This window comes from Oncorhynchus tshawytscha, linkage group LG05 (genome assembly GCF_018296145.1).
Source record: "Oncorhynchus tshawytscha isolate Ot180627B linkage group LG05, Otsh_v2.0, whole genome shotgun sequence".
Lineage (NCBI taxonomy): Eukaryota > Metazoa > Chordata > Actinopteri > Salmoniformes > Salmonidae > Oncorhynchus > Oncorhynchus tshawytscha.
In genome coordinates this window covers 32,872,772-32,896,611 of record NC_056433.1, presented here as the reverse complement: position 1 = coordinate 32,896,611, position 23,840 = coordinate 32,872,772, and the positions used below count along the sequence as shown (strand labels likewise).

The 23,840-nt window shown below is 40.6% G+C and overlaps 1 protein-coding gene across 1 annotated transcript in view; it reads right to left on the bottom strand.

The window, feature by feature from the left end:
* The window catches only part of LOC112251512 (disks large-associated protein 2-like), a 47,401-nt gene that overhangs the window by 7,240 nt on the left and 16,321 nt on the right, over nt 1-23,840 (bottom strand). The window contains exons 5-6 of the mRNA XM_024422502.2: nt 4,290-4,346; nt 1,014-1,387 (exon numbers count right to left, since the gene is read on the bottom strand). Of these exons, the coding sequence (XP_024278270.1) occupies nt 1,014-1,387; nt 4,290-4,346 (431 nt within the window). The remainder of the gene's footprint in view (nt 1-1,013; nt 1,388-4,289; nt 4,347-23,840) is intronic.

Sequence of the window (23,840 nt, the reverse complement as noted above, 5' to 3'; positions counted from 1 at the left end):
ATAGACTGATCATTTCTTTGTCAGTGGGCAAACATACAAAATCAGCAGGGGATTACATACTTTCCCCCCTCACTGTACCTGCTGGAGCGTGTGCTACGGGTGGGTGTTGTTATCGTGACCAGTGAGCTGAGATAAGGTGGAGCTTTACCTAGCATATACTTATAGATGACCTGGAGCCAGTGGGTCTGGCAACGAATATGTAGCGAGGGCCAGACAACTAGAGCATACAGGTAGCAGTGGTGGGTGGTATAAGGGGCTTTGGTGACAAAACGGATGGCACTGTGATAGACTGCATCCAGTTTGCTGAGTAGAGTATTGGAAGCTATTTTGTAAATGACATCGCCGAAGTCGAGGATCGGAAGGATAGTCAGTTTTACGAGGGTATGTTTGTCTGCGTGAGTGAAGGAGGCTTTGTTGCAAAATAGGAAGCCGATTCTAGATTTAATTTTGGATTGGAGATGTTTATTATGAGTCTGGAAGGAGAATTTAGAGTCTAGCCAGACACCTAGGTATTTGTAGTTGTCCACACATTCTAAGTCAGAGTAGTGATGCTAGTCGGGCGGGTGGGTGCGGGCAGCGAACGGTTGAAAAGCATGCATTTGGTTTTAATACTATTTAAAGAGCATTTGAAGGCCACAGAAGGAGTGTTGTATGGCATTGAAGCTCGTTTGGAGGTTAGTTAACACCAGATGTATACAGAATGGTGTCGTCTGCGTAGAGGTGGATCAGGGAATCACCCGCAGCAAGAGCGAGATCGTCGTTATAATATATGATATACTTCTCGGTGTGAACGGTTTTTAATGAATGTGCATGTGTGCGCGTATGTTTGCGTGTGTCTTTGTCTAACATCAGCTGTCATGGGGAGTGGAGACAGTGACTGGCGGTGTGTTAGTGCGCATCACTGCAGGCACAATGTGCTGTTGTGAGAAAGGATTCACGTCCTGTGTGTGTGTGTATATAAGCATAATGTGTGTGTGTATGAGCATATGTGTGTATGAATGAACTTGTCTTGCCTGAATCCCTATGGAAGAGCGTGGTGTTTTGAGGTATTCCTCAGCCTTGGACACGAGCACCGCCTTGTCACACGTCTGCACGGAGCTGTGGCTGCCCGTGGAGGCGTGCCGCTTGCCCGCCGCCGTCTCCATGGCCAACGTCACCGCCTTGGCACTGTCCAGGCTGTCGGTGGAGTTGTAGAGGTTTCGACCCGAGCCGCCCAGACCGTCCGGCGCCCACAGGATACTCCCCCGCGGGTGCCTTCCCTCGTGGTAGGCATCCTGGGTGGAATCTGTGCTGCTCTGGGCCGTCACCGAGATGAGGGGCTTGGAGGTGGCGCGAGGTGGCACCGGCGGGGGCGTCTTTGCCTTATAGCTAGGCGTGTGCGTCACCGCTGGAGAGCAAGCAGGGAGAGGAGGGAGAGGAAGAGGAGTTATTGTAAAGCAGAGGTTTTGAAGGGGAGAGAATGGAGGACGATAATATAATAGTGAAAGATGGGGCGAGAGTTCTCACAGGAAGGCGGCCCAGTGCACCTGAGTACGTATGCTACTACAGTGAGTGATGAAAGTGAATGGCGGAGTGATGAGGGGATTATGTTAAATGCATCACAAGGACACTGGGGACACAGAACAGAAGAAAGGGGAAACTCTGAGAGGATTTAAAAAATATTTATTTTTTATTTTTACTGCCACAGAGATGAACACTCGACACTGATGCTTCTTTTTGGTTAATAAGCCCAGTGTTTACAGGCTATAGCTCCTTCTGTGCAGTGGAGGATTATGGGTAGCAACCCTTCTTTCAAGTGCAAATGAGAATGTGATCTTAATCCAGATGGACCTCACAGCAGAAAAGGGCTAGCAGCAAGGAGCTACAGTATGCCTACTTCAGAGGCTGGGCTCAAACAGGTAGAGTACCATTGCTTCAATGATATTAAATGCAGTAGCTTGATATGAACTTCTAATTCTGATAGCCTCATATAATTGTTTAAAAAAAACATAGTTATATCTAACAAGCTATGTTAGACAAAAGGTCAGAAGGTGTTTCTACCAGATTCCTTATGAATTATAACCAGGCTAATTTAGTCGTGAAGAAATATATTAAAAGCCCAATGAAGTAAAACAAAATCCTGTGTTTTATATATATTTCCACACGATGAGGTTGGAATAATACTATGAAGTTGTGAAAATTATGATAATACTATTTTAGTGTAAGACCTGTTTGAACAGACTGCCTGACATTTCTGCCTGTTTTGGTGGGAGGGAGTTTTGGCCTTCCATGGTGACACCACCATGCGGTAAATTAGTTAATAGACCAATAGGAAAGAGAGTTCCAAACCTCTCTCTTAATAACAGCACAATTTTCAGCACATCCAGAATACAGTACTACAAATAATGACAGTTAACAGGATAAAAGGAACAGCTCATGGGAGTTCTTGTACTGGAGTCCCAGATACTGCATGCATCATTAAACACACCAGTTACAAAAAGACTGCAGCATGCCGATGGCCCTGTGCACATTGACATGCAGAATTACGAAACCACTATTTTATGAAACTGTTGGATGAGTCATTGAGGGAGAAAAAAAAAGTCTGTGATTCATTGCGGTGTCAAAAATAGACTTCATCACAAATAGGTTGTGTAACTGGGGAACTCAATAGTCCTCAGGTATATTTATTCAGGCATTCATTTGTTCATGTGTTCATCCACCCACTGAAACATTCACCCATTCAGAAAAATATTGAAAAAACCTCCCTAGTCCTTTTAAGGTCACACATACACACACACACACACACACACACACACACACACACACACACACATTGTCGGCAGCTGATTGACACATCTTTGACATAATTATACTACTCGTATAAAATCAGGGATAACTTGAACTTAATCCATTTACAATTTTAACAAGCACATCATTTGATGGATCTAATTAGTCATTAGATGTGGTACAACTCTGCATATACTCTCACTTTAGATGGATTTATTCCATCTTGAAAGGGTTGTATTTTTTGTTGTCGTCGGTGGGATACCAAATTGAGTAGGATGGGTGACGCAGTCATAGACAGCGTTCAACTTTACATTTCTATCCCTGAGCTTTAATGGTGTGCAGCTTCAAAGCCACTCAAGAAGTGTGAAACTCAAGACTTTTTAATAAACAGCCTCCTATTCAATCTGAGTGGATTTGAATACTCTGTAGGCAACAGCCTCTTTTGAAAAAGCACAACAATTGTATCCAGCAAGAGACGCCATATTGCCTCCCTACAGAAAGCAGACAGACAAACCCTGTGTGCCTGGGGACCTTGCACTGCAGCTTGACAGGCAGGAGCTGTGCGAGTCTCTCTCTATATTCGGGTGGTGTGTTATAGCCAACAGCCGGTGGGAAAGGCTGTAGATGGAGTTGCTGGGGTCAGTCAAAGAGTCTGGGTTAGAGAGCTCCTTGAAAGGAGATGACGTGTCTGTCATAGGCCTCTCCTTACACGGCACTCTAAGAAATAAAGGAGCCTTGAAGAACCCTTTGGGGTTCAAAAGATTGCCACTGTTGGTTCAAAAAGGTTAATTGAGGAACCCCTCTAAAAAGGTTAATCGAGGAACCCCTGTGTAAAGGTTCAAACTGGAACCTTTTTTAGTGATGGGAAGGGCCTCTCAGAAGATTGGAGGGGTTGCTTATTGGCGTGGCGTGAAGATTTATTTGGTCACCCGTGAGATGCTCTACAGATGGTCATACTATCTGTTGATAAACAGCTGATTACTAAGGTTACAGTTAGGGTTAGGTTCAGAATGAGGGTTAGGGTTAAGTTTTGTGCTAGGATAAGGTTTAAGGTTAGGTTTAGAATGAGGGTTAGGGTTAAGTTTTGTGCTAGGATAAGGTTTAAGGTTAGGTTTAGAATGAGGGTTAGGGTTAAGTTTTGTGCTAGGATAAGGTTTAAGGTTAGGTTTAGAATGAGGGTTAGGGTTAAGTTTTGTGCTAGGATAAGGTTTAAGGTTAGGGTTAGAGCTAGGGTTTGTAGATAGATAAATGTCACTGATAGTCTGTAGAGCAGACTATCTACAGATTTACCATAAATTCAAAGTGTTCCACACGCACCAGCAAAAAGGTCCCTCCAGGAACTCTTTGCTACACTGAATCATTAAAAGGTTCCTCCAAGAACTCTCAATTAACCAAAATGTGTCAATATGAACCTATTGACTGCAATGGTTCCTTGAGAAACTCCAGGGTTCCTCGGGTCACCCTTAATTCAAAGACTGAGGGTTTCGCAATGTTGGTAAAGGTGATGAGGACTTCTTTTTTACCTGGAGGTGGATTGGCTCGGTCCACACTGCAGGAAGAAGGGAGGCGAAACTGGATACCTGAAAATAGTAGGCAACACAAGTTAGTAAGGGAAATGGAGGGACAGGAGAGACTCCTCCACATATAGTTCATCTGACTATAACAGTACCTACCATGCCTCAGGCCAACACTGGTATCAGGATCACAGTCAAGCGAGAGTCACAGACATGATATACACATGATATACACATACGTTTCTTCTAATTGATCGTGATATTTGGTCAATCAACGACGAACAAAGACGTGGACATTACAGTGTTGGGATGGTCCACCGTTTTCAACGTTTGCTGTGTTCCCATCCACAACAAGAACATTCACACAGCAGTGTCAGAGATGGTTTTCAGTTATGACTGGTGGAACCACAGGTATTAGACTGTGCTGAACAGTCATGATTACACAGCGGAGAGAAAACATGCGGTATCATCTAATAATCTTGTAGTACATAAAACTATGCCCTGATGCGCACCACATAGACAAATAGGCAAACATGAGAAAGTAAACACAAGAGATGAGGCGGGCTAATTAACATAATCAGGGGAGGCAGGTAGCCAAGTGGTTTGAGCATTGGGCCAGTCGCCGAAAGGTTGCTGGATCGAATCCCTGAGCTGACAAGGTAAAAATTATGTCGTTCTGCCCCTGAACAAGGCAGCTAACCCACTGTTCCCTGGTAGGCTGTCATTGCAAATAAGAATTGGTTCTTAACTGACTTGCCTGGTTAAATAAAGGTTACATTTTTTAAAAATGAAATAAATCAAAATCAGATACAAAGAAATACATGAGTAAATATACAAATAAACTCAGAGGTAGATTATAGGTAATGAGGCATCTACAAAAAGTTAAATGAGAATGAGAAAATAAAATATAAAAGAAGAGAGGGACTAAATAGATGTGTACAAAAACAACAACTTATAATGACGATTACAAATGGAGTTGACTAAACAACAGAAAAATATGTTAGAGGGAGGACAAATAAAGAGAATGAAGACAGACATATAAATCAAACATTCAATTAACTAGTCCACCAGGCAAACACCACATTAACATGAAATTGAATTGGAACAAGATCTGTCAAGAAGTTGCAGTTGTGTTTCGATCTAGAGGGGGCCATGAGGATCAGACCGCAAGGCGATAGAGCAAATTAGACAAAGCGGGCCTGCGAGGACAGAGACCGAGTAGCTCATTTACACCACAGAAAGGTAGCCTGGAAGTCGCAACAAAGGATCTCATTTCTCTATCTGTCTATTAATCTATCTGTCGGTCGGTCGGTCGGTCAGTCAGTCTCATACTCCCAGGGGCAGCTAACACAACATGGTCAACACATGCTGTGGTGCCTACTGAACAGCGCCTCATATTAACTTAGCTGAAAGGTTTACATTTTGGGTGAAATGTTCATCATTTTAATCTTCGTACGAGGGCGTGAATTCATAAAACAAGTATCTCATTTCTTTAACCAAAAAGGTCATGAAACATTTACAGTAAATCTACCATTTTCTTGTGGGGGAAATTGTGTTCTTCATTTCCCATGACCTTCCTTATTACATAACATCAAGTGGCAAGGATAAAATGTTGATCGATTTCAATTTCTATGTGTAATTACAGTAGCTAGCTTTAACTACACCGTTGCAATTAATTATATATTTAATTAACTCATTGTCTACAGGCGTGTCTATAGTTAGTGTATCAGTGCAAAGTAAAATCACACTCTCGTAAATAGTTACAGGTTAGCTACATGGTATGGTATAAAGGCAACTTAATGAAAAGTATTTCTTATACAATATCTTGTATTTGTTCTGTCTAGCATATTCTGATTGGTCAGTCTGCCTTTGACTCCTTTTCTCTGTCCAGAGGAACTCTCAGACCTTTTTTGTTAGTTTCCTGGTGGTCCATTCACCTCCCTCCATTCGAGCCATTGGCAGTCCCCTGCCATAGCCGTGGAACTATGACTGGCGGTAAGGCTGGAGGGAAGGTTATCTTTCTAAGGTCAGGATGGTTCTGGTGTAATGTTATGGGATGACTGACAAGCAACATGAGCATGGGGGGGCAGCAGCTCGAGCAGTGGGCTATGGGTATTCATCATGCTGAATTAATGGGACCAATTCAGATGAGAGAAATGGTGAATAATAAAACACTGCACAGACCTACATACACAATAAAATACATGTCATTTGTTCCTAACCTTCACAAAAAAAAGTCCAAAAGAGCAGGAAAGTATTGCTTTTCTTACAAAAAGTGTCAAATGAATACTACAGAAATTCAACTAATGGTACACTCAGAAAAAAAAGATCCTATCTAGAACCTAAAGGGTCACCATAGGAGAACATAGAATCCTTTCCACATAGGGTTCTACATGGAACCCAAAAGAGCTACCTGGAACCAAAAAAGGGTTTTCTTATGGGGACAGCTGAAAAACCCATTTGGAACCCTTTTTTCTAAGAGTGTATATTAGACTGTATGCTAATTGTACTGCATATGATAGGTGCTTTGCCAAAGTGAATGGAGTGGATTAATGAATGGACGGAGGGAAAGATGGATAGATGGTTGGATAGAGGACAGGTTCGAGGATGACAACAGTCCGTTATGGTCCAGCTGACTCCACTACTGTCGGTTTTCTGAGCCAAAGATCTGGTGATTTGGGTCCTCTTTCAGTTGAATGAAGAAAAACAACCATGTTTTCCATAGTCACATACATATATACATACAGTGGTGATGCCCCCATGGATGCAAAGTGGACTAACCATTCGTGTATGGTAAATAACAACAAACCTTTACAAATCAATGGGCTGGATAATTGTTTCAACAATGTACAATGTACTTGAGAAAACCTCCCTAATCTTTGCTTCTGCACTGTAGTACTGCGCTGTGGATACTCTTCAGATTATCCACTTCTCTGTGTCACTTGTAGATTCATATCTTCTGTTCTATCAAGTCCTAGGTAGCAGTGAGTAGCAGTGTAAAGTTAATGCAAATTCAAAAACAATGTTGTTTAAGAACAGTATAAAGATGCAGGCAAAAGTGATTATTTGCTTTGCATCACCAACAAAGCTTCAGGTTTACAACAATGTTCACACAGTAGCTAGTTCGCTTTGCAGACGTTATAAAGTGTTGAAATGAAAACACATTTTCCAATCTGTAATGAATGTACACCAAGGTTATTATAGTTTTGTTTCTATATTAGTTTTTATTTCTATGATTTTTTATTCAGTTACGTTTTAGTTAGTTTTCCAACATGATTTTTTTGTTTTTATTCAGTTTTAGTTTGATATATATGATTTAGTTTCAGTTTTAGTGTTAGGAAGCTAATGCATGCGAGGCTAGTAGCCATGTATGTGTTTTAGGTTCTATTTTTCCCCGTTAGCTAGTGATAGCTAGTAGTCTTGGAAATTCCAAACCTACAATAGAGCAACAGCAATAGTTCTGGGGGGGGGATGTTGGATTCTCTTGGACATTTTGGAAAATGCAGACAGACAACTCTCCCAACAAATCACGAGTTTGGGTATGCGGGCCAATCCTGAAATATCAAACTCTTTCTCAGAACGTTACGATTTGAAACCAAAGTTTACAAGCAAAACCTTTGCAGTGCTTTTAGTGAAGATAGATAGAACTAGCCACTTGCAAAATGTCCTCATTAAAAATAACCTCAGTGTTCTCCATCTCACTAGCTAGCTACTTTTTTGTGTCCGGCTGGGATGTTGACGCTAGGGCAACAAGCATAACAGGTTGTGACATCACCGGATAAGGTGTTCAATAAAGATGTGTATAGTGGATTCGGGAAAGTATTCAGACCACTGGGCTTTTTCCACATTTTGTAACATTTTGTAAGTCTTATTCTAAAATAATAATAAATGTAAAAAATATTCATCAATTTACACACACTACCCCTTAACGACAAAGCAAAAACAGTTTTTTTGAAATGTTTGCACATGTATTAAATATAAAAACTGAAATATCACATTTACATAAGTATTCAGACCCTTTAATCAGTACTTTGTTGAAGCACCGCTGGCAGAGATTACAGCCTCGAGTCTTCTTGGGTATGACGCTACAAGCTTGGTACCCCTGTATTTGGGGAGTTTCTCCCATTCTTCTCTGCAGATCCTCTCAAGCTCTGTCAAGTTGGGTGCGGAGCGTCGCTGCACAGCTATTTTCACGTCTCTCCAGAGATGTTCAAGTCTAGGCTCTGGCTGGGCCACTCAAGGACATTCAGCGTGAGGTCCTATGAGCAGGTTTTGAGAGCAGATTATCATCAAGGATTTCTCTGTACTTTGCTCCTATTCATATTTCCTTGATCCTGACTAGTCTCCCAGTCCCTGCCACTGAAAAACATCCACACAGCATGATTATGCCACCTCCATGCTTCACCATAGGGATAGTGCCAGGTTTCCTCCAGACGTGCCACTTTGCATTAATTTCATCAGACCAGAGAATCTTGTTTTCTCATAACTTCTTTAGGTGCCTTTCGGCAAACTGCAAGCGGGCTGTCATGTGCCTGTTACTGAGGATTGGCTTACGTCTGGCCACTCTACCATAAAGGCCTGATTGGAGGAGTGCTGCACAGATGGTTGTCCTTCTTGGAAGGTTCTCCCATCTCCACAGAGGAACTCTGGAGCTCTGTCAGAGTGACCATCGGGTTCTTGGTCACCTCCCTGCACAAGGCCTTTCTCCCCTGATTGCCCAGTTTGGCCGGGCGGCCAGCTCTAGGAAGAGTCTTAGTGGCTTCCATTTAAGAATAATGGAGGCCACTGTGTTCTTGGGGACCTTCAATACTGCAGACATTTTTTGGTACCCTTCCCCAGATCTGCGCCTCGACACAATCCTGTCTCAGAGCTCTACGGACAATTCCCTTGACCTCATGGTTTGGTTTTTGCTCTGACATGCACTGTCAACTGTGGGACCTTATATAGACAGGTGTGTGCCTTTCCAAATCATGTCCAATCAATAGAATTTACCACAGGTGGACTACGATCATGTTGTAAACATCTCAAGTATGGTCAATGGAAACAGGATGCACCTGAGCTCAATTTCGAGTCTCATAGCAAAGGGTCTAAATACATATGTAAATAAGGTAAACCTGTTTTTGCTTTTTCATTATGAGGTATTGTGTGTAAATTGATGAGGAAAAACATTTATTTAATCCGTTTTAAAATAAGGCTGTAGTGTAACAAAATGTGGAAAAAGTCAAGAGGTCTGAAAACTTTCCGAATGCACTGTATGCCAGTTAGGCTCCACACCCATTGTAAAGAATATTCATGTGATTCATTTTAAGAAGTTATTTGGCAACTTTAGTTGTGATTACAAACCTTATCCAAACATATAGGCCTATGGGCTGGGCTACATGAGGTGTGTGACTATGATTTGAAAAAAATGGGCATCATTCACAAGGGATAATATAACATTCACAAGTGATGGGATAATATTGTCACCCATCAGACTGTTGTTGATTTCATCTTGTCTTTACATATACTAAGTAATATATGTGTGAAATTTGTTTGGATTTATTATGGACTATTATCATGCACCTGTCTCAAAACAGGGGCAGCGGGAAAAAATACATGTTATCTATGCACTTGGAATTTGACTGCTTTCATGACTCGTGACCGCAGGTGTGGCGGTGATACAGTCACCATAACAGCCCTAGTCCCTAACAGTCCCTCGCTGTTAACAGGCTCTATGCGCCAGCAATTCGTGTTTGAGGACGAGGTTAGACGCCATAATGGGACAGTTACAATATTGCAGTCTCTATTGCCTAGTTAAATAAAGGTTAAAAAAACTATATATATATATATATATATATACACACATACATATATACACACATATCTCATTGGCTGGAACATTGTTACATTGTGCGAGGTAACCTGTCTGTCTAGACTAGATACTGTAGCTAGTGACAGTGATGCATGAGTTAGGCCTGTTTGAAACATCACAATATCCTGGAAGCTTGAAAATACTTTTGAAAAAAACTTCAAAACCTCATTAGATTTTTGCCCAATGTTAAGGGAAAACACTAAAACTGAACATAATTTATGATGCTCTTTATTTTATTTAGTTTTGGAAACAAAGACAATAGTTTCATTATAGTTTTCATTTTTCAAACGGGTTTCTTAAATGATTTATTTATTATGATTATTTTTTAGTTTTAGTTTCAGTTTTAGATGACTATAATGACCTTGGTGTACACCTAAAAAAAAGACCAGGAATGGTGTAGGCATACTTGTAAGGGATATGTATTACTGTGTTTAATCCTATCTGCTGGCAACAAAGATTTATCACTTGTTTGCCTTGCTGCGGATCAGCATCTCATGAGGATTTGATTACTTGCTTTTCATAAAATGGCCTTGCGATAGACTAGCGCCCTGTCCGGGCAGTGTACTTGTACATAAGCTGCCTTGTGCTAAAGAAACAGGATATAGGCTCTTGCGCCTACGAGTCGTTCCGGCTCTCAAGGCTACTTACTTACGAAGACACTCATTGATTGAATCAAGAAGAGATTCAGGAGATTCAGGTAAAACACAAATGCCAATACTATGATGTTAATGAGAAAGCTAACAATGCTAATGTTAATTCTAATGCAAAGTCAAACTCGATTGGTACCAATAGTGGTAGTAGTAGCAGTAATAATAATAATAAAAGGTACAATAAACAATTAAGGACATGCTTAAATAACAAACAAATGAAAGCAAAATGTGTGGCTATTGTATGAAAACTATAATAAAAAATGTAGGGACTTTTTCTGGGTCACATCTCAAGTATGATTTGAATGTGAAAACGATGTGTGTAAGACAACTCAAATGCAATGATAGTTTATGTTTTGTATCTTATAAAAGGTACCATGCAGGCACCATGTAATAGAAAAAATATTTAATTAAAAGAAAATAGTATTTGTGTCAACACTAACCAACTGTGCTATTTTCTGTGTTTTTCCGCATTGTCCGTAACTTATTTTGTACATAATGTTGCTGCTTCCATCTCTTGTGACTGAAAAAAGCTTCTGGATATCAGAAAAGCGATTACCTACCTCGAACTGAACAAAGATTTTTTTCTTTAATGAGTCCGACACGAAGGATATACTGTTTCTCTGAGACTAGGCCCCAAATCCCCATCATTTGCGTGAAGAAAAGATGGAGGTACAGGGGGCGGAGATCGGGGAGCCTTGTGAGAATTCGTTGGCAGTGGGTAACCCGCCTCTACCATCCGTTTTATTGGTCAACGTGCAATAACTGGAGAATAAAATAGATAAGCTCCGTTCGAGACTATCAAAACTGTAATATCTTATGTTTCACTGAGTCGTGGCTGAACGACGACACAGATAATATACAGTTGGCTGGGTTTTCCGTGCATCAGCAGGACAGAACTGCTACTTCTGGTAAGACGAGGGGTGGTGTGTGTCCATTTGTCAATAACAGCTGGTGCGCGATGTCTAATATTAAGGAAGTCTTGAGGTACTGCTCGCCTGAGGTACCTCATGATAAGCTGTTGACCACACTATCTACCAGTAAAGTTATCAATATTTTTTCGTAGCCGTCTATTTACCACCACAAACCGATGTTGGCACCAAGACCTCAATCAACGAGCTGTATAAGGCCATAAGCAAACAAGAAAATTCTCATCCAGAAGCGGGGCTCCTAGTGACCGGGGACTTGCAGGCAAACTTAAATCTGATTTTACCTCATTTCTACCAGCATGTCACATGTGCAACCAGAGTTAAAAAACTCAGAGACGCATACAAAGCTCTCCCAAGCCCTCCATTTGGCAAATAATTCATAATTCTATCTTCACACGAATGACAATTCGAACCTCCTGATTCCTGCTTACAAGCAAAAACGAAAGCAGGAAGTACCAGTGACTCGCTCAATAGGGAAGTGGTCAGATGACGTGGATTACACACTACAGGACTGTTTTGCTAACAGACTGGAATATGTTCCCGCGATTCATCCAAGACATTGAGGAGTATACCACCTCAGTCACCGGCTTCATCAATAAATGCATTGACGATGTCGTCCCCACAGTGACAGTACGTACATATCCCAACTAGAAGCCATGGATTACAGGCAACATCTGCACTGAGCTAAAGGCTAGAGCTGCCGCTTCCAAGAATAGGGACACAAATCCGGATGCTTATTAGAAATCCTGCTATGCCTTAAGACGAACCATCAAACAGACAAAGCGTCAATACAGGACTAAGATTGAATCCTACTATACCGGCTCTGAAGCTCATCGGATGTGTCAGGGCTTGCAAACTATTATGAACTACAAAGGGAAACCCAGCCGTGAAATGCCCAGTGATGCGAGCCTATCAGACTGGCTAAATGCCTTTATTAATGCTCGCTTCGAGGCAAGCAACACAGAAGCATGCATGAGAGCACCCGCTGTTCGGGATGACTGTGGCATCACTCTCTCCGGAGCTGATGTGAGCAAGACCTTTAAACAGGTCAACATTCACAAGGCCGGGGGCCAGATGGATTACCAGGACTTGTACTCAAAGCATGCGCGGACCAACTAGCAAGTGTCTTCACTGACATTTTAAACCTCTCCCTGACCGAGTCTGTAAAACGTACATGTTTCAAGCAGACCAGTCCCTGTGCCGATGAAAGCGAAGATAACCTGCCTAAATGGCTACCACCCCATAGCACTCACGTCGGTAGCCATGAAATGCTTTGAAAGGCTGATCATGGCTCACATCAACACCATTATCCCGGAAAACCTAGACCCACTCCAATTCGCATACCGCCACAACAGTTCCACAGATGACACAATCTCAATCGCACTCCACACTGCCCTTTCCCACCTGGACAAAAGGAACACCTACGTGAGACTGCTGTTCAATGACTACAGCTCAACATGAGCAAGACAAAGGAGATGATCATGGACTACAGGAAAAGGAGGGCCGAACACACCCCCATTCACATCTAAGGGGCTGTAGTGGAGCGGGTCGAGAGTTAAGTTCCTTGGTGTCCACATCACCAACAAACTATCATGGTCCAAACACACCAAGAAAGTTGTGAAGAGGGCACGACAACACCTTTCCCCCCTCAGGAGACTGAAAAGATTTGGCATGGTTGCCGAGATCCTCAAAAAGTTCTACAGCTGCACCACGGTCTTGACCGGTTGCATCACCGCCTGGTATGCAACTGCTCAACATCCGACTGTAAGGCACTACAGAGGGTAGTGAGTACAGCCCAGTACATCACTGGGACCAAGCTTCCTGCCATCCATGACCCATATACTAGGCGATTTAATAGGAAGGCCCAAAACCCCCCAAAATAGTCAAAGACTTCAGTCACCTAAGTCATAGACTGTTCTCTCTGCTATTGCACGGCAAGCGGTACCGGAGCGCCAAGTCTTGGTCCAAAAGGCTGCTTAACAGCTTCTACCCCCAAGCCATAAGACTGCTGAACAATGAATCAAATGGCCACCTGGACTATTTACATTGACACCTTCCCCCCTTTGTTTTTACACTGCTGCTACTCGCTGTTTATTATGTATGCATAGTCACTTTACTCCTACGTACATGTACAAATTACCTCGACTAACCTGTACCCTCGCACATTGACTCGGTACCGGTACCCCCTGTATATATCGTCGTTAATGTTATTTAATTTTGTATCTTTTTTATTTGATATTTTACTGTAGTTTATAAATATTTAGTAAATATTTACTTAACTCTATTTCTTGAACTGCATTGTTGGTTAATGGCTTGTAAGTAAGCACTTCACGGTAAGGTTTGACAAATACACTTTGACTTGATTTGATTAGTAGTGACATTAGTAAATTAATTTGTAACTTTGGAAAAGCAGAAAAATAATATTGTTTATTTTTTAAATGAAATGTAATCAAATTTGTGAAAAGCAATATGATGACATTACTGACAGAGTTGGAGAGTAATGATTTTTACATTAAAAGGTGGGACAAAAATGGTGTAAACGAATATATTAACATAGAAAAAAAGTATAAGAAAATGGTGCCCTACCAGACCTACCGTACGCTCTACGCCCCCCAGCTAAGCTACGGGTTCCTATAATAAAAAAAAGGTGATAGCTTAGTACAAAAATATAACATAGAGAGAGGATCAAAGAAATAGATACTTTGCCTGGCCCATGCTGTGTGTGGATTATGGTAACTGTTGTGTGCCGTTTCCTGGATCATTGACATTTTATGAGATGTGCTTTATGAATTCATCGTATACTTAGTTGGACCTTTACACAAAGAAATTAACTTTAACATTTGCAATGACTTTTGACTCTTTCTTCAGTAAAAACAAATGAGATATTTTGATTGCCCATTGTAAAGCTATGATCCCCATAGAAATTGTGAATATACTACACAACCATTTAAAACATCTTCAAGATCATCAAAAATCGTGTCATCATTTTTTTTAGATTGATTTATGAAAAAATACTAAAGGCAAATATAACAGAAAATTCACAATTAAAGATCAGAATTAGAAAAAAAAGACAAATAAATAATATACAGTGCATTCGGAAAGTATTCAGACACCTCCACATTTTGTTACATTACAGCCTTATTCGAAAATGTATTCAATTGTTTTTCCCCCTCATCAATCTACGCACAATACTCTATAATGAGAAAGCAAAAAATATAGATTTTCTATTTTTGCAATGGTATTACATTTTATTTTATATATATATCACATTTACATAAGTATTCAGACCCTTTAGTCAGTATTTTGTTGAAGCACCTTTGGCAGCGATTACAACCTCAAGTCTTCTTGGGTATGACGCTACAGGCTTGGCACACCTGTATTTGGGGAGGTTCTCCCATTCTTCTCTGCAGATCCTCTCAAGCTCTGTCAGGTTGGATGGGGAGTGTCGCTTCACAGCTATTTTCAGGTCTCTCCAGAGATGTTAGATCGGGTTCAAGTCCGGGCTCTGGCTGGGCCACTCAAGGACATTCAGAGACTTGTCCCGAAGCCACTCCAGCATTGTATTGGCTGTGTGCTTAGGGTCATTGTCCTGTTGGAAGGTGATCCTCTCTGGAGCAGATCAAGGATCTCTCTGCACTTTGCTCCGTTTATCTTTCCCTTGAACTCTCCCAGTCCCTGCCGCTGAAAAAAATCCCCACTGCATGAGGATGCCACCACCAGGCTTCGTAGGTATTGTGCCAGGTTTCCTCCAGACGTGACACTTTGCATTCAGGCCAAAGAGTTCAATCTTGGTTTCATCAGACCAGAGAATCTTGTTTCTCATGTCTTTTCAGTGCCTTTTGGCAAACTCCAAGTGGACTGTTATTTGCCTTTCACTGAGGAGAGGTTTCTGTCTGGCCACTCTACCATAAAGGCCTGATTGGTGGAGTGCTGCAAAGATGGTTGTCCTTCTGGAAGTTTCTCCCATCTCCACAGAAGAACTCTTGAGCTCTGTCAGAGTGGCCATCGGGTTCTTGTTTACCTCCCTGACCAAGGCCCTTCTCCTCCGATTGCTCCATTTGGCCGGGCGGCCAGCTCTAAGAAGAGTCTTGGTGGTTCCAAACTTCTTCCATTTAAAAATGGAGGCCACTGTGATATTGGGGACCTTCACTGCTGCAGACATTTTTGGTACCCTTCCCCAGATCTGTGCCTCAAAACAATTCTGTCTTGGAGCTCTACAGACAATTCCTTCGACCTCATGGCTTAGTTTTTGATCTGACACGAACTGTCAACTGTGGCACCTTATATAGACAGGTGTGTGCCTTGCCAAATCATGTCCAATCAATTGAATTTACAACAGGTGGACTCCAATCAAGTCGTAGAAACATCTCAAGGATGACCAATGGAAACAGAATGCACCTGAGCTCAATTTCAAGTCTCATAGCAAAGGATCTGAATAGATAGGTAAATAAGGTATTTCTGTTTTTTTTTTTACCTTTAATACGTTTGCAAAAATTTCTAAAAACCTGTTTTCACTTTGACATTATGGGGTATTGGGTGTAGATTGAAGAGAGAAAAAAAAGTATTTAATCCATTTTAGAATAAGGCTGTAACGTAAGAACAGTTGGAAAAAGGGAAGTGGTCTGAATACTTTCTGAATGCACTGTATACTGTAAGTATTATCTAAAATGAAATACAACCAATCATATATAATTATAAAAAGCAATATCTTTCATTAGCAGTGGTCAACCCATAGCAAATAGGTATGAAACTTGGACTAGTATATTTATGATACCTCAAACCCTTTCAACATTTAAATAAAACATGATGAACCTGTTGCCTCAGCCTGGTCTCATAGAAAACATACATCTGGGACACTGAAATTAGTATGATATGTTACGTTTGGTATGGTTACATAAGATAGATCGTTACTTAAGGCAGAAATGAAAGTATGGTGGTTTAGTCGGACGTATAAGGCAAACGTCTAGCAACCCAAACGTTATGAGTTCGAATCTCATCATGGAAAACTTTAGCAATTTAGCAACTTTTCAACTAGTTACTACTTTTTTTAAAAATCTACTTTTCAACTACTTAGCATGTTAGCTAAACCTTCCCCTAACTCTAACCTTAATCCTTTAACTTAAATGTAAACCTAACATTAAATCTAACTCCTAACCCTAAACCCTAGCCTAGCTAATGTTAGTCAGCTAGCTAGCTAGCGTTAACCACCTAACTATAATTTGTACCATATAATACAAATTCTAATTCATGCATACCATAAGAAATGTAACATATCGTACAAAAAGGAGTGTCTCGGATTCAAGCACAGAATAATACGAAATGCTCTGACCAGGTTGGTTACCTGCCAAATGTACTAGGCTGTAATAAAGAATCAAACATTAAGAGGACCTTTGAAAGTGCCATTAAAGCTTTTGCTCGTTATATTATACCTAAAGCAATGTGTTTGTTTTCTTAAAAAAAAAAAGTAAATACAGGAGAGGAAATCTCTTGATGGGTAGAAAATGAATTTGTATTCAAGCAGTGTTACAGTCTATTTGATCATTTTTTAAATTGAACTACGATCAGATTCCAATCCAAACCAGTGGACTCCAAGATGGGCAGCACAGTATTTGTGTCAGATCTCTGTATAGCAATAAGACGTCAAAAGAAAATATCTCAGGGGTCCATTAAATAATTATCAAAATGAAACTGGAAATACATAGACCAGATTTGACATACAGTATAATTAATATGGTCCCATTACTCAAAAGAGTTAACGGTAAGATTTCATGATACAAACAACATTTGTAAGCCATGCCTCTACCAACATATTTTTACTTTTTTTTTTGTAATCGACGTACATTTCTTTTCCCAATGTTCTTCAGACCAAATATAAATATTATCCTCAGCATATTGCTACATGTCAAGTTGTTCTGGGGGTAATGTTGTCATTTCTGACTACGTAATGCAATAATTGTGAAGCATGTTTTACACCTTTCTAGCTAACTGATATGACTTTATATCAATAGTTGACAATGATAATAAAAAAAAACATTTGTGTGTCAAGATCTTAAAGAAGCAACTAAATGAATAGCATTGCCTGAGTTTCATGCAACATATTCTCCACCATTAATGTCTCTGCTCAATCCATTTGTTCATGATACATATTTTCCAGTGTTAAAAGACTTGTATGAGGGGAACAAACCTAAAGACCTAATAACAACTACAAAAACGGAACATAGCCTGAAACGATACAACGGAAAATGACAAAGGACTTGCATAGAATGAATGAATGTAGTTCTGAGACATCAATAATTCACCTGCCCCATCATAGATTAAGCACCTTTATATAAGTTAATTCTCCCCGGGCTGGGAAGGATGCATTCTCTCCTCTTTGTCATTCCAAGTGAAAAGAGGAAAATGTGAATGTTAGGGTTTCTTAGACCATTCTGTTATATATTTTTTATTGAAATAAATTAATATATTTCAATTCAAACGGTTGATTTGTGTGATGCTCTCACATTCTTATTGTTTCCTCTGAAACGACTGGAAATGTCAGCCAACTGGTACAGTAGCTGTTTAAGTATGGGGGACACATTCAGAGAACATTCAATATCCTTTTTTGTTTTGGAAATCCGGATCTATAACAACAAAAGTGCTATTCCTGTATTGCAAATATATATATATATATATATTTTTATAGTTACAGTAGAACTCCTTCAGCCAAACTGTCCTATATATGTCCATTTGGTGATATGGTACTGTACCACATGTCGAGAGCAAAAACCAATCCACTGCAAGGCGAAATAACTTGGGCCCATTGAGTTACAGTAACCAGGTGGGGAAATAATTTAACTGCCAGGTCAGAATTTTTGTGCCTGTTTTCTTTTCATCTTTCTTTTTGTGGTACACTTCGTGTCAATGTCTTCTTTCCAAAGTGCCACTTGTTTCTCAAGTAATGTATTTTGGTCCTGCACCCCCCACCCCTCTCCCCAAAAAAAGAAATAAGAGGTCTTTATGTTGAACCATGCCTAGAAAGTATTTGAGCGATTTAAGTTAAGAGTTGTGATTCGCACATGCCTCTGTAACATTATGGTCTGGAGGGTATAACATCCTGTCCTGGAGGGTATAACATCCTGTTCTGGAGGGTATAACCACAGACAGGTGCGCTGTGGAACTTGGAGCTGTTTCAGGTGGGCCCCATTTCCATGGGTCCCAGCCGTGACTTTGGTACGCCATGTTGGTATGATGTGACGATGAAGGAGATGAGCAGTTCGGGGTACCATTTGACTTGTTCAAATGCTTCTTTTTTTAGGAACACTCAAACAAAGATAATTGGGGACTCAACCTTTTAAGGTTTCCATAGAGCTAGTAAAGGCGGTGTTAGTACATTGAGGGGTACAATACTACCTTGTGCCTCTGGAAACATTGAGGCAGCGGTAGGGGACTATGCCCTCTGATTGTCTTATAGACGAGAACTATCTATGAGATGTTTGTGACATATAACACACAGGACAGTGATTGCATTTGAGTAATGAATGGAACAACATGAGGGTAAATGGTTTGATTTAGAACCATGTAGGAGAGTTTCGAGCTTAGCTTGTGTTAACCCCTCATATTGGGATAATGTAAGCAATCAGAATGGTCACAATGAATTAGATAAACTTGGAATATATGCCATCATTTTCAGTCTATATAAAACTATTACATTTCCAAAACCATATAGAGGTTAAACATGTAACATAGATTGTGCTTGAATGAACTTAAGCTTATACATTGGCACTAAGATATTGCCAAACCCTGACTATTTATAGTTTTTCTTTGTTGGACACTGGAATTAAATTTTAAGATATATGTTCATTCATTTTGAGAGTTAATTTTAGATAAATATGGGGTAAACCACACTTAAAAATGTTAGGCTATTCAACTTAAAAATACTAGTTAGTAACAATGCAACTAATATTGAGTTAACATAACTCTAAAGCATTTTAAGGTAACTGGGTAACTAAAATGTAGGAGTTTGCAACTTAAAATGTTAAGAAGTCAAATCAGGAAATATTTTTCAATGGAACTACACTTTAAGTGTAATTGTATAATCTATGTGAGATATTATACAGTAATATAACAGACTTAAATTATCATTATCTCTTATTTTGTTGCAAATTCTGAGAATCATTTAAATATGATTGTTTATATTATTCTCCACTAAAACTAAAGTTGTATACAGCTTTGGCATGTTCTATTTGTTCACTTTAACTCCAAACACAATCCGATTTACGGCTTTCATTTTCATTAACTAAATACCCAAAAATGAACAGAAAAATATACATTTGTATGATGACACAGGGAATGATTAGGGAATGGTTATTGATTCAATTTACTTTACATTTAATCTAACTATTCATAAATATTCATGTTTTTCCTTTTGATTTAATCATACAAAAAAATTGGGATTTAAAAAGTTGCTCACAGTATAATTTCAATATAAAATGGTGTTTTCGTTTTCTACATGAGAAGAAACTGGAATGAATAAGGTTGGGAAACAAGCCACTAAATCACTGGAATTTCATGGACTCAGTTAATGCAAACAATTCTAGGATTTAAGTTTCATGACAGTTTTCTCTCTCAAATGTAGTTGTATGCAAATTTGCATTGTCTTTTATCTCTGTTATCTGTTGCCCGGTTTCATAAAGGTTCTTAGCCCCTTTACCCAGCTCCTATTTCTTAGTTTTTCTGAGATCTGAAAGGATATGATTGGTGTAAGCAAAGGGACGGGATAGGACCTAGGATTAGAGGAGGGAGACTGGAAAGAAACGGGGCTGTTATATTCAATTCATATATTACATTTCCCCCCAAATGGCCATTTTGTGCATTCAATTAGTCTTAATGGTATCAATGATTTTATACCACACCTCATGGAGTGGCAACATTATATAGGCTACCTTACCAACAAGATAAGACAGTTGAGAGCGCACATTCACTGTCACGTCTATTTATGGTGGCTTGAGCAACATCTTCCTCACCTATTGATTGTAAAACAGTCAAATTGGTGACTAAGTGTTACAAAAAGTATAAACTCAGTTAACACAGAACTAAAGTCTTAAGTAATTGGTCAGATTCTCAATTAAGGTCTGGGTCTATATGTGTTAATAGAAGAGATTGGAACCAGAACAAAGTGCTCAACCCTCTGTCTTTGCAAGTTAAGGGCAAGTCTATGGGACAAAAGTCCCCTCCACTTTCCCGAAATTCGAAAGATGCTAACACCTGCAAAATTGTGATTTGTCCAAAGCACCAGAACTAATGCTGCTCGTCATGCATCACATTGTATCATGACATATCTACGGTACCATTTAAGTTGACGTAGTCTGTCCACGAGAGATTACGTACAGTAATATATTTGATACACAGTAGCCTAGTTAGGGATGGAAGGTGCTGAAAGTCACTCTGTGGTGCTTATGGAACAAGACATTCCAATGTATTCAACACATCCCATTATAATTGCTGTACTGGTCCCTTATTATTGATTAGTTCAATGTTCAATAGTTCACTAGTTCAAAATCTACAGTGTCTTCAGAAAGAATTCATACCCCTTGATATTCCGCATTCTGTTGTGTTACAGCCTGAATTCAAAAATGGATGAAATAGATATTTTTTCTCACCCATCTACACACAATACTCCATAATTACAGAGTGAACACGTTTTTAGACATTTTTGCAAATGTATTGAAATGTATATATAACACTAAATTGAGCTCAGGTGCATCCAATTTAGTTTGATCATCCTTGAGATGTCACTACAACTTGATTGGAGTCCACCTGTGGCCAATGAAATAATTTGGACATATTTAGAAAGAAACACACCTGTCTATTTAAGGTCCCCCAGTTGACCATGCATGTCAGAGCAGAAACTATACCATGAAGTCCAAAGAACTGTCCATAGATCTCTGAGATCTGTGATGAGGCATATATCTGGGGAAGGATATAAAACAATTTGTTGAAAGTTTTCAAGAGCACAGTGTTCTCCATCATTGGGAAACTGAATATGGAAGAAAAAAATATGGAACTACCCAGACCCAGCCTAGAGCTGGCCGTCCGACCAAACTGAGCAACCGGGCAAGAAGGACCTTGATCAGAGAGGTGACCAAGAACCCAATGACCACTCTGACAGAACTACAGAGTTCCTTGGCTGAGATAGGAGAACCTGCCAGAAGGGCAACAGTCTTTACAGTAGTTCACCAATCTGGGCTTTATGGGAGTGGCTAGACGGAAGCCACTCCTGAGAAAAAGGCACATGACAGTTGAAGTTTGCAAAAAGGCACGTGAAAGACTCTGAGATCATAAGGCAAACGATTCTGTGGTCTGATGAGACAAAAATGGAACTCTTTGGCCTGAATGCAAAGCACTATGTGGATGCTTTTCAGAGGCAGGGACTGGGAGACCGCTAAGGATAGAAGGAACAATTAATGGAGAGAAATACAAGCAAATCCTCGATGAGAACCTGCTTCAGAGTGCAATTGACCTTAATTTCCCCAAGCATACAGCCAAAGCAACGCTGGAATGGCTTCAGAACAAGAATGTGAAAGTTTGTGAGCTGCCTAGCCAAAGCCCATTGAAAAGCTGTGGAAAATCTTGAAGATTGCTGTTCACCGTTGCTCCCCATCTAACTAAACAGAGCTTGAGAAAATCTGAAAGGAAGAATCAGCAAAGATGATACAAACATAGTCGAGACAACTAAAAGTTGAAGCCGCCAAAGGTGCTTCCACAAACTATTGACTTAGGGGTGTGATTACTTATGTAAATTAGATATTTCTGTATTGAATTTTCAATACATTTTCATTGTGTGAAATAAAATCTGTTTAATCCATTTTGAATTCAGGCTGTAACACAACAAAATGTGGAATACGTCAAGGGTTATGAATACTTTCTGAAGGCCCTGTAGATCTCTACATAAGTAAATGGGGTTTTTGGCTCCGGCTCTGGTTCTCTAGGGGTTGTTATCAAGGGGAAACCCATGTGTTTTGTTTCATTTGGGTTGTATGGGAATGATTAGAATGACATTGACAGGTATGACATGGGCCCACTGGTGTACTTCCTACTCCACAGTTCCAGACTGGCACTCCTGCGGCCACCGCCCAAAGAGCGCTTGCGGGTCTTCTGCTTCTTGTTGTCCCACGTTGCGGAATTGTCCGATGGCTGGGAGCTAGCAGGGCTGCTCGCTCCCTCCTCTGGCGTTGAGTCCCCAGCTATCTCAATGCGGGGAGGGTCCATCAGGTCTGTGATGCTAAAAGCAGCTGGTTCCGGCTGGCACATGACAGACTTGTCCTCTGTGTTCTGCCTGATGAGCCCGCTGGTGCCAGCCTGGATGCCCACAGACACCCGGTCCCCGGTCTGTGTTGAGCCGTCACTTGCGCTCTCACGGCACAGCGTCCACATGTTGTAGCACTGGGTGAAATTGAAGAAGTTGCTGTTGAAGGTCTTGAGCTCGCCGCACACGTCCCTGCGCAGCTCGGCCAGTTCGTAGCGCATGGCCGAAATCTCGTCTTTCCACTGCATGTTGAAGGCGGCCACCATGTTGGCAGACTCTTTAAAGGCCTGGATGGCCTGAGGTATGGGGGGATCGGGGGCGGCAATGGAGGGGGCAGCAGGGATCTGGTAGGCAGGTGGTGAAGTCGGGGGGACAGAGATGGGTGTTACAGTGGAGCTTGTGCTGTGCTGGCTGCGAGCTACAGCGTTCTCCCTCTCCAGACGTTCCAACTCCACATAGGCAGAGGAGCTGGCCCCATCGTCGTCTTCTATCATGTCCTCGTTTAGCAAAGAAGTGCCTTCCAGCACATCATATCCCTCTGGAAGACAAATTTGAATATGCAAATAGAGGGAGATTCAAAGGGAGGGAACAGCTGGAGTGTTATGTAACTGTGACGCCCAAATGTTCCAACCTAGAGTGGGCATACATATACCTACAATATGAATACAGTATGTGAGTAAAATACCACAACTACCCTATCATTCCAATGGATATATCAGATAAAATCAAATATCGTTGGAACAAGGATTTTGACTGGTTGCATTGAGAATATAGAGAAAGGGGTGAACAGCTAGATGATTTGTTGATCATCAATCTCCTGCGAATATGATTACCCTTTTATCAAATTAT